General features: G+C 38.6%; 1 protein-coding gene across 1 annotated transcript in view; it reads right to left on the minus strand.

Annotated features, from left to right (window-relative positions):
• The window catches only part of DGKH (diacylglycerol kinase, eta), a gene marked incomplete at its 3' end in the record, with an annotated part of 57,441 nt that overhangs the window by 27,439 nt on the left and 17,303 nt on the right, over positions 1-12,699 (minus strand). Inside the window, exons 3-6 of the mRNA XM_009868221.1 lie at positions 10,769-10,873; positions 10,316-10,448; positions 3,169-3,275; positions 1,277-1,402 (exon numbers count right to left, since the gene is read on the minus strand). Of these exons, the coding sequence (XP_009866523.1) occupies positions 1,277-1,402; positions 3,169-3,275; positions 10,316-10,448; positions 10,769-10,822 (420 nt within the window). The remainder of the gene's footprint in view (positions 1-1,276; positions 1,403-3,168; positions 3,276-10,315; positions 10,449-10,768; positions 10,874-12,699) is intronic.

The following is a 12,699-nucleotide window of genomic DNA, read 5'->3' on the forward strand; positions in this document are numbered from 1 at the left end:
TGGAATTCTGCAGGGAAAGCGTAACTGATACAGTATCCACGCATCAGAAATGGACTAATATATAACATTTATGTGCAGAGGGAAGAGGAGCAAGACTGGGAAAAAAGCCTACGAGTGTTCAACCACAAAGGCTTGTCACTCATTTCACAGAACAGGGAGGTTGTGGAATCTCCTTCTCTGGAGACATTCAAAACCCGCCTGGACACCTTCCTGGGTAACATCATCTAGGTGTTCCTGCTCTGGCAGGGGGATTGGACTAGATGATCTTTTGAGGTCCCTTCCAATCCCTAGCATACTGTAATTCTGTGATACTGCGATACTTTATCTTCAGTTACTCCTACAGCAGATGCAAATAGTCCTTTCAAGGGAATCACCTCCATCCATGAGCAAAGGAGGACCAGGCTCCCAGTCAGTGTCCAGCAGCTGGGGGCAACAGGCACAAAGAGCTCGCTACATGCCTGGTCCACCCGCCTGTCCTGGAAGATGTGTCTCCACACCTACTAAGTCAGATCCAGCTGCCAAAGATTAAGTCCCAGAAACTACGCATTGTGGATGTCTCTTCCGTAGTTATTGGATAAACAGGTACATGCAGAGGGTGCTCCACTTCACCTAAATGTCAAATCACCTCTGGAGATGCCAGTTGTTTCCCACTCCCTACACACAGAGTCTCAGACACCTACATGCTGAAAGATTCAGCAATAAAAAAAATTGCTGACTTTCCACTTCTACATCTTAGCATACAAAACACATCTTTTTAGACAAGTTAAAGAGATTAACAGAAAACTATATTTTGAGGAAATGGCAATAACTTTTAATAAAATTTCAATCAGTAACTACAATGCCCTGAAGAAGGGAACTTCAAAATTTTGTAGTAATAAAAAATATTACTACACTAACATTAATAAATATCATTATCACTAATATTATTAAAATGGTATTACAGCAATATCTACAATAAAAGAGACAAGAATGCAACATGGTTACGAGGCATATGGAACAAGAATCTGAACCTTCAGCTATCAGTTAGGAGAAGGCAGAGAAAACACATTGGATGACAACACCTATTACAGAAAAGCTGCATCTGTGGGCGTGCTAAAAATTAACTGAAGCAAGTAGAACAGTCGTGAGAAACTATGAACGTCAGAGACCTGAGTTTGCATAAGCTGCCTGCTTCTACTCAATCTAAAAGTGCAGTTATGAAATGACAAAAAAAAACAATGGCGAGCAATGCAGCTGGCAAAATCCTCAACGCTTGAACACGGTTCATTGCACCTACCATAGCTTTACACCAAAGGCACTTCCAATCTTGCAGGCGTAAAACACTGCCACAAGTCTTGTCGCAGACTGCACATTTGGCACTGACGGGCAGATTTCCTTCTAACCACTGGTGAGGCATAGCTATCTGTGAAGAAGTCATCATAGAAGTTAAATACTCAGAAATACAAATCAGAAGTTTTTACCTCTCAAATACAGGTGGATTTAAACTGTTTCCCACTGCTCTGCCCTTTCACCAAAGAAGCAGGCAAGGCTGACCAGGGTAAGTGACACTGATGCTCGCAAGGCAACAGCTATGACTGTGGACTATGGTGGAGTTTCACATGCAAGGCAGAAAATGTGAGAGCTGGAGAAGGGAGACACTTTTCATTCAACTATTCGTAGTACTGTGGTAGCAAACAGCCACAAAACAATGGGATGATTAAATCTACAGACACCATAATAGAAACAAGTACCCATTCACTTAATGTTGACCACGAGACACAAACTAATTCAGATAAATAAAATTCAGAAGAATAGAAAGGGCAGCAGAATGCCACTGTGGACATAGATAACTCCTCCACCACAGCTAGTAACTCACAAAGCAGTTCCTAAATGCAGTGCAAACCTCTACTCAGTGCACCCTTTGTCCCCTTAATATCATGGGCAACTCAGGCCACTCACAGGTGTGCAACAATCCTTCTAGAAAGAATTTTCACACCAGTGGCACATATGCAGTTGTGTTTGTAAAAATAACTCGTCTACTACAATAAACCTCTGTAAAGCTTCTGTCAATTCTCCTGCTAATTTTAAAATTCATGCTTTCATCACTAAAAAACCCCTCCACACCTCAGTGAATTCCAAACATATCTCCTGGGGAACAGTTCATAGAATCATAGAATAATTTCAGCTGGAAGAGACCTTGAAGATCATGAGTCCAGACTTTGTCTCAGCCCTATCAACCTCCTAAACGATTCCCCTCAACACAACATCCACCCATCTCTTAAACACCTCCAGGGACGGTGACTCAACCACCTCCCTGGGCAGCCTGTTCCAGTGCCTGACAACACTTTCAGTACAGAAATTCTTCCTAATATCTAACCTGAACCTCCCCTGGCGCAATTTAAATCCATTTCCCCTTGTCCTATCACTCTCCACTAGGGAGAACTGACCAACCCCCGTCTCTCTACAACCTCCCTTCAGGTAGTTGTAGAGAGCGATGAGGTCTCCCCTCAATCTCCTCTTCTCTGGGCTGAACAGCCCCAGACCCCTCAGCCTTTCCTCATAAGACTTATGTTCTAAGCCCTTTACCAGCTTGGCAGCTGCCTCTGTACCCTCTCCAGCACCTCAATGTCCCTCTTGTAGTGAGGTGCCCAAAACTGGACACAGCACTCGAGATGAGGCCTCACCAAAGCTGAGTACAGGGGCATGATCACCTCCCTGCTCCTGCTGACAACACCATTCCTGATCCAGGCCAGGATGCCATTGGCCGTCTTGGCCACCTGGGCACACTGCTGGCTCATGTTCAGCCAGCCATGGCCACAGTTATTGGTATGGAGGACACAAAATAAATTGCCAAAACAGCATGGTGAAAGTATAAAATACTTCCTTTGCTGAGGAGCAGTAGGAACTCCTGGGAGCAGTTCTCCAGTTCCAGAGTTTCTCTGCATGTGGCCTTTAAAATCTTGTAACGAAGCTGCAACCTGGTGCCCTAAACTTGTCCTGTGAGACAGGAATGTAACTTTTGTTCTAAATACCACGTTAATCTCTAAAAAGTGTTCAGGAATATAGCCACCTACCATTGACCTCAATGGGTCACATGGCAATAGTTCTAAGCTTAGTCTTTTCTTTTTTTTTTTTCCCCATAAAGAAGAAACAGCTTTGGAAAATGTTATAAACATGAATAATACTTACACCATCTTCATCCTCGATTATGTCTTTTCCAATTGAGGCTAATGTAGTCCACTTGCAGTTATTTGTTGCTCGGACAGCACATCTTTTATGTGCTTTAAACTTACACACTGGAAGGCACATGTAAACATGTACATTATGTTATTAGCTGTATTTCAGCGATACATATCTTTAAAAAAATTAAACACATATATTCCATAAAACAGTCAAGTACGTGTCACTTAGTGTTGTACACATGACACTACTCAACTAAAAGAAAATTCAGTTTGTAATCACTCCAGCTTTAACTCTAAACTGAGTTTAAATGCTTAGCTGTAACCTATGTTAAGTGTGTTCGCAAATCCACATCAGTCCCCATTTTTGCAAATGCAATGCAAGGTACTAGGGTACAAATGTATCTTTAACTGGTTTTGCCTTCTCTATTCCTTCAGCGACACAACTCAAGACACCTGGTTTAAATTTCCAAGAGGTGATGGCCCAGCGTTTCACGGAACTATTTTGCTTCAGGAGCTCTGTTTCTTTGCTCAGAAGCTGAGAAAGTGAAGGGTTATGTGGTGACATATTTATTCACGATGTTGGTGGTTACCGTATTTTCCAAGAGGTTACAGTAAATAAGGAAGAGCCTGACTTCTTATTGGATTGTTTATTAAAAAACTACTAATTGGAACACTCAGCACAAGTGTGTAGCACAGGCAGATATTTTGAGTCTAATAACTATTTGTATTTTGTTCGACTCAATTAATATGACTAGTTAACGATATCAGACTAGGCCAAACAGACTGACGCACCAACTGTGGGTAGTTCTTTTACTGGAAGCACATGGCATCATTCCTCTTAAGAGTACATTATATAAATTATTTTGGCAAAGACCATTAAACGTCCATGAGAACTAGCCAGCAGACCAGAAGTAGTAGTCTCTTTTCAAACAAATATTTGACAGGAAACTATCAAAAGCTTTGGCCCATTGCTTGTCCACCATTAAAAAACATTAAGCCATGGTACAAAAGGTCTTGTGAATCATAAATTGCTCATTTTAATTCCACTGATCCATTGCCAGATCAATTTAAAAAGTGAATTGAGACTATGTAAGCAACATCTGAGTTTGAGAGCAATCCTCACTGTTCTGGAACGTGCGTGCAAGTATGTGCTTAGCTCAAAGAGCAAGAAGGAACCAGAAGAAGGAGTTCTTTTGCTTTAAACAGTAACTCCTCTGTTCATTTTGAAAAGCAGCTTTCATAGACCCAAAGTGTGCAAACATCCCATATTCCTCTGCTACCAAGGTGGGCTCACATTTTCAAAACAGCTCAGCATCATACTCTGTGTTTGCCAGCCTAAGGTGGTTCCAAGCATGTAATGTCAGCGCTCACAGAGGCACAGAAATAAAGGCTGCCTTTTCAATGATGGGCTTGAAGACAGACTATGAAATCCAGCTTCTTACTCAAAACACAACAAATCAGGGATGAGGGGCAATAGAAAATTCCAGATTAAAGAAGGTATAAAAAAGGAAAGGAATTTTTAAACCTGATTGAGCTATGATTCAATTAGATCTCAAGACTCTGTATTCAACCTCTGCTCTCTCAACAAGGCAAAGACAAACTCAAACCCAGAATCTGAAGAGCTGCAGTAAGCCACACCATGGATGACAAGTGACAGCTGTTTGCTTTGTGGGTACAGTATGCAACTGCACAAATCTCACGTCAGACTTCCTGTAGTTCACACCCCTGCAACCCCAAAATCACCAAACAACAATTCACACTTCTCTGAGCATTAAACATTGGCAAAACCACTGACTTTAAGATACAGATGTAGCTTCCACGCAAAACACACAGAAGTACAGAAGAGACAGGTATAGAAAGGAAAACTTTAAATCAAATCTCAACTTTAGTTACCACTCCCTTCCCATTTCTTTCATGTCAGATGACACTGCATCCCATTCATGTATCAGTCTGATATCTGGAAAATTTTGGAAACATGCAGACATACTGCCAGACATCAATTCCTATTACTTTGCCAATGAAAGTTCAAAGATGAGAATAGGAAAAATTTAGCCAAACCAAATCTAGAGTATTTGTAGAAAGTTATTTTCAATTTTAATTTCCTGTGTAAAAGTTTCTAGCTGGAATTTGAAACAGGTCTCTCAGAAAACCGACCAGGAGAATGACTGTATTAGCAAACAGGGCTACCAACAACTGCTGTCAGACACAGACTAGAGCTATCACTATAGAAGAAAAATTATTATTATAAAAAATATGATCATAAAGAAGTCAGTTATCATAGGATCTCTTGCACTGAAAATATACACCTTTGTTATACAACACTTCCGTCACCCATCAATTAATTCACTACATTAGCAGGACACTCAAATTTTTTCCCCAAAAATTTACCACTCTACCACCTATTTTACAACGAGTTTTCTTTTCTCTGTTCTTCTAGGAAGAAATGGCTCAGATTGTTCTTTCCCAACTTCAAAGGCCAAAGCTGAAGTTTTGAAACTGATCTGAAGACCCCTGAGATGGTATCTGTAAATTTAAATTGTCAAGATGGAAGGATTTGTCTTCAGGTATTCCAAGAAAACTGTTTCTCTGTTTCCAAGAATACTACCACATGATGGACGGATAAGCCACAGTGAAAACAGAGTGATTCACAGGAAAACGGCAGCCTGACTTCACTCCAGTTTGAAGCTTATGTGTATGTTATAAAGGACAAAAATCAACCATTTCTTGGTAGTGTTTAAAATTTTATAGTTTTTACTATTTTCAGGCAAATAAATAAGTTAATTTAATATTACAAACTGAATGCTGAAAGAATACTCCTATTAAAAGTCAAGTACTACAAAGTTACTCATGCAACTTAACTTTGCAATACACTTCCAAGTGTAAAGCCTTGAGTTATATGATCATACACTTTTTGAAAACAGTACCCTCATTCACTGCATGCAATGGATGGTTCTTGACAAGTACGCGGCTGTGCCGTATTCTGGACAGCAATAACTTTCAGCAGGTATTTGCCTTATTTACCAAAAGTTAACGAATACTGCTTCTTAGACACAAATATTCATTTCTTCCTGGACTTTTAAAATAATAATAATTATGATGATGATGAAGACCTTTTTTTTACTGTATCAGTGGTTCCAGAACAGCTTCAACTAATTTTTGCAATTATACTAAACTCAGCATTTGTTACAGCGTTCATATTAGAAGAAACACACAATCACTGATTTGATCAAAAATCTTATTTAAGTGATTTTCCCAGGACTACAGAGGGGCACAGTGTGATTCAAAGTCACAGAACACAGTTTTCTATTCTTCCTGAATTCTTTAACAATCATAGAACATTGAATCATAGAAGAGTTTTGGCTGGAAGAGACCTTCAAGATCATTGAGTTCAACCTTTGTCCTAGCCCTATCAACACCACTAAACCCTGGCCCTCAGCACAACATTTACCCTTCTCTTAAACACCGCCAGGGACTGACAATTCAACCACATCCCTGGGCAGCCTGTTCCAATGCCTGACAACCCTCTCAGTAAAGAAATTCTTCCTAATGAACAAGGAACATCCCTTCTCTTCCTGAGTGCTCCAATCCCTACTTGCTTTCCAGCCTGAGCTGAAATTGTTGCCAAAATCCTGCAGAAAATGACTACCCAAGTAGTGCCTATACAATGTCTGGTGCAGTGGGCAAGAGTAATGGGGTTTTGTGTGGAAAAAAACCACCCAGTCATAATGAAAAAAGACCAACTGCAAAAAGTGCATCTGCAGAGGTAATTTAATCCCAGTATCTTCTTATTGCTTGACCTCACCATCCTAAAGTGTTCCTTCAATATTATTTTGTTTATTCAATTCATCATGGGATAAAAAAACCACTGCATTTAAACTGCACCTTCAAGTTCACTACGTATATTTAATATTCAACAATCAAGATTTGGTCACGATAATGAACACTCTAAATGAAGAAATATATTTTTTAGAATAATCAAAAGAACAGTGTTCCACTGGCAATGGCTTGGATAGAAATGCAGTATTAATACAGAATTATTGAGGCTAGAGAGCTTTAAATGCTTCTGTAGATAATGATCTATAATTCTTTAGTTTTTTTGCCTAAACATTCCACGTATCCCTGTATTTACCTGACAACTTCTTAGGCGTAGACTCCTGAGCATACAGCAAATCAACTCTGAATAAGACAAACATTTGAAGATGAGCATAAAGATCAAAGCTTTGCTTGATTCAGCTAGTTTGGACTAATTTCCAAATCAAGGCAAAAAGATGATAATTTCTCTATCCTAGTAAAGACTGTGGATGAACGTTGCAGAGAACAGTCCTTTAGGGCAAGCTAGAGCAATCAAACACACAGACAGCATTTGTAAAGTATGTTATCTTTTGACATGACACAAAAGAATTACAGAATGAAGTCTGCTTTGATATGAATTTACATCTTCAGTTTGACATACATATTGGTTCTTTGACTTCTAAAAAGATGCAAGATCCTGCTATAGTCTCTTCCCTAGCAAAGATATTAATGTACTCTCTTTTCCTGCACTGGTTTCCATAAATCTTACAGGGTGGTCCGCAATTAATTTGACCAACCTTTGCTGAAGGATACTGGGAGGGAAGGTGCCTTGAAAAATGAAGGCACTCCTCTCATGTCCAAAAGAAATGAAGCTTGTTGTGTGGTCAGATTAAAAAAACCAAACAGCTGTATAGCACTGCTGGAGACCAGACTAAATAAAAAAGAATAAAATATTACAGGACTGATCTTCTAAAGTATCATATGCTGCAAAAAATCAGCAGTGGGATTTATCTTTATTTTTACCTACAGTTAATAGTGAAGAATCAGACCACAAAGAGTACAAACATCCTAACCTACTTCCAAGATACTGGTGTGCCAGTAACCCAAACCACTGAGAGGAGGAAGAGCTCAAGTATGTCTTGAGAAGAAGCCTCTCGTGCTTCTCAAAACAAGACATAATAGGCTAGCGTGGGATCAATGACCACACAAATAATTGAATTCAGCATAGATACAAATGGATTCCCAGCGTAAAGCACTGCTGGCGTTTTCAGATGCCAGGCATTAATATTTAAACAGGTGTTTTTAAAGATGTAATGAGAAAAAGTAGCACAGAAGATGTCTGGGGAATTTTAAGACTCCATACTTCCTACATCATCTCCTCAAACAGTGTATATTGCTAACACGGGGCAAGTCAAAAAAATAGATGGTGAAACGCATTAGAAGTGAAGATGGCAGAAGCAAGTAAATATGAACTCAGTCATAAAAGAATTTCAGAGAAAGAAGTAGTATTAAACCAAAATACACTTCTTAGGTTAAGAAATTAAGGATGGTTAACACAGGTTATTCCAGTAGAATAGTCAACTGTCAAATGACTAAGATTAGACACATTATTAAAGTTCTCCTTTGATTGTAAAAAATGCTTGGGAAAAAATAATGACGATAGATAAAGACTAGTAGATAAGAAGTAAGAGGAGGTACGCCAATAAAAAGTAAAAGTATCTACATAGAAACTGATCCTGGTCATACACATTCACACCTGTGAATGACCTGTCATGAAACTGTGAAAGCAAATCCAAACTACCTTCACGAGCCAGTTGTAAAAACTACTGAAAGATCATCTGACACCAGAAATGTGGATAAATGCAGCATTAGTTTGTAATATATTATGCAAATTTTGACAAAGTCCAGACCTGGAAATTGAGGAAACTTCCTTAATGTAAAATTAACACCAACACTTTGGAAATTAAAACCATACTTAGAAGCAAAACAAGACACTAAAAAAACCAGAAAACTACGAGCTACAACCATTAATGCTGCTAATCTTACAAGAATAACTCTTGCTAAACAGTGCCTTAAAATAGCTATAATATTAACTTATGAAAGGATAAATTCTTTATGAAAAGAAAGAAGTCTTTCCGTTGCCTGAGAAAATACAACTGTATTTGTACACAGAGGCAATACAACAACATTTTTGTTAAGCCCATGATACTTCCATCTGCCAATATCCAATATTGAAAATATCATAATTGCCTTAAAACTGTTAAAATTACTTATACGCCGCTGAAAACATACACCAGAGAAGCTGGAAGTAACTATGCTATTTCTAGTTTCTATGAAATGAGTTCGTCCCATTCCTTGGCAACTGCACCATTAGCTACATTAAAAGTGTGGACAATTCAGGACAGTGGGTTAAATATTTCCTTAATACACATTATCATGCTCAGATATCAAATATTATAATTGCACCAATAACAGATATGCATTTGCAGTTGGGTAACATGCATCCAGAAAATCAAGTTTTGAATGCTGCAACTAGAACTCTTTTCTGATCAGTTATTTTGGTAATGAAATATCTCTACATGTCATATAAACCATATGGTCACATGGATGCTTTGTTTTCTGCTGGATTCTAACACAAGCAGACTTGTTACCACTTTTTCACAGAACTTGCAGCAGAAAATAAATAAGCTGTTTCAGGTTTATTACAAATACTTGTTCGTGAAACATCATTCCTCCAGTTAGCCTTAATGCTGAAGTCTTAGCAGCTCTTCCTTTTTCTTTGTGCTGGATTTCGTCTGTTGAACCATCGAAATGCAAAGGCATCTCTACCATCTCTAGCCCGTCACTGCATGACAATTTGTAAAGCAATGAATCTGTCCAGCCTGTACTGCAGGATCAGGCAGCAGTTACAGAGCAAACAAGAATCAAAGGGGAAGAGGTCACAGTGTTGAACAAAGTGTCAAGAATTTCTATAGATTCGGGACAGAAAATACCACTATGATTTTTTCCCCGAGGAATGCTGATTCTGTAAATGAGTAAGACCCTTTTGTTTCCCATTTTTGACAGGCAAATCAAATAAATCCTGTATTTTCTTGCAAACTGTTCACCCAGCACATTCCAAACAGGTCACTGCAGCAGAAGGACCTGTTTTATTAATATGATGGAAAAAGGCACCTGGAGCACGAGGAAGGTGAGCCAGATCATCAGCAGTCCCTCTGCCCCAAAGTCACTCGAGTGAACAGATTTCTCCCTTCCAGCTTTTTTTCTTACTCGTTACTTCCACAATGATTACTCGTCTCAAACTCAGCCATTTGTCTACATAGGAAGTGTTTTAAACCGGGGGAAGAAAGCGTTTATTTTACCTTCGCAAGACAGGCCATGAGAAGTGACTCCAGAGAGGCTCTCTCTACACACGTTACAGAATGTAGGTCGGGCATGGGAGCAGGCGTACCAGTTATGCATCCCTGAGAAATGTTCCACATTAAACTGTGCGGTCTAGTAAAGGAGAAGTTAAGACAAATTTGCAAGTACAGAACACAGCTACGGTGACTGAAATTACCTATGGTTCCATATTACAGGGGATGGCAATGCGATATTCAAAAAGTATTTTTTCAAAGGGTATTTAGCCAGCTTTCCCTCTAAACTTCTAAATAAAAGTGTGATAATAAGGTCTCACTTTGCTAGTAAAGGTCTTAACACAAAACCTCACTCTGACATTAGACACACTTTTCACACTAAAGAGGGTGAATACTCCAGTTCTGTGTCCTGTAGCTGTTGAATTAGAATAGGCTACACCAAGAGGGATGTCAACTTACCTCATAGTGTTCTCTAGACTGAACAGACTTCAGAGAGCTTATCCAGTCCTCCATTTCTTTCCTGTTCTCAGCACACAATATTAGCCTCCTAAATGGAGTGATTATCTGAAAAAGATAAGGCATTTTGATTAATCTTGACAGTAAAAATCACGGTAGACTATAACACTCAACATACTCTTTCCTGCAAGATGATGCAACAGGAAGACACATCCTAGATCACAAGTTATTAAATGCTTTAAAATATTTTATTTAATACACTACCGACAATGAAGGAGTTTGCTTTTCCTTTTTCAGTTCCTAAGATTCGAATCGGGCTTTGGTATAGGTCTTTACAATCTGTATTGATCTTTCCTCCTTCTCAGCTCTTTTTCTATGCACTGAGATTTAAATACTCTAATGGCAGGCACTAAAATTGCTAAAACAATTGGTCTGGAAATTACTAATTGACTAAGATTGCAATCCTGTTTCATAACAGCATTATAGCAACTGCAAGGTCCTCTCCAATCACTGGAGACAAAAACAGATCAAAATTAGAAGCTTGGAAGTCTTAAACCACAAAAAAAGCTTTCATCATATTTCTCTATCTTGTGTATTAATGAATTTACACACATTTAAACATACATAAATTTAAACCAAAAATATCTATATAAAGCTCATTATAGGAATACATACAGATCTTTATAAAAAAACCACAGAGAACAAAAGTAAACAGCTGAAATCATATCCTACTAGGATGGTTGAATGAATTCCCGGAAAAAGTTGATGCTGGGGAATTTTCAGTGGTCTGGAGTTGGATTCTAGAAATCTGAAAATGCCGTTTCTAGGAAGTTCAGAGTATAAGCTGTTTTCCCCTCTCACTCATAGAAAAATAATTAAAATAACAGGAAGGCACCAGAAACTATCAGCTAACTCCCACAGAAATTATTTTGAGCACTGCACTAAAATAGACAAAGCAGTTACTTACATAGAAAAGACTTTAAAACAAAATAAGTGCATGAAATTAAAGGAAAGTTAGATGTTTTGCTGTAGGAAGTCTGAAAAATAAAATTAAATCCTTTATCAGTCTCATGCATAAATCTATTGCATAGTATGTACCACCCACACTTGCAAATTCCTTAAGTAAAACAAAGGACAGACCACAAAAAAAGGATAGCTCTGAGTACTGTTTTAAAATATTTTAAATTATTGTTTTAGACATTTTAACATTTGCATAATATTAGTAAACACTTGTCTAAAGCTGCATTTGCTTACCCAAGCTCTGCCGTAAGTAGCCTCTAGCCTTGATTTGTCCTATCCACTTCTTCATTAAACTGAGCTGCACTCTAACACATCTCAAGAGGCAATGTAACTGAAGTGCAGCAAGCTGCAAGTCATATGGAGGGGAGGCAAAAACCCTGTGGGCATGCTTGCTTTTTTTTTTTTTTGTGTACTCCCTTCACATGGAACGGAATAGTTTCTCTGTTTTCTATTTCCTTCAATCTTGCTTAAGCTTTTTAATAAGGTTTATTAGCAGCTCTCCACAGCTCTTCCTAAAGAACAGTTAATGCAAAGAGCAATGCTTCTCTCATTAGTTTGGAGCCAAACAGACGCTTTATTACTTCAAAATGTTTTTCCTAGGCCAGGTCATCAAATGAAGCCCAGAAAAGCCATTACACCATAACATGACTCTGGCTCCAACAACAATTAGCATTCTGCTGGAATTTCCAGGTTTCAGTGGACTCAAAAATCTTCTCTGGGCAAATATACCCACCAGATTATTTCCTATTAAATAGCATGACATTATAATACTGACTAAATAAGGGTAAATCCACCCAAAACTCTGCATTTCGCATCTGTCCTTCCCTCATGCTCATTACTGATGCTAACCTGTAACTAGATGTTGTGAAATGATCATTAAGCAACAACAGCTGCCAAAGACTCCTGACAATCTT

Source organism: Apaloderma vittatum, unplaced genomic scaffold, assembly GCF_000703405.1.
Source record: "Apaloderma vittatum isolate BGI_N311 unplaced genomic scaffold, ASM70340v1 scaffold4594, whole genome shotgun sequence".
Classification (NCBI taxonomy): Eukaryota; Metazoa; Chordata; class Aves; order Trogoniformes; family Trogonidae; genus Apaloderma; species Apaloderma vittatum.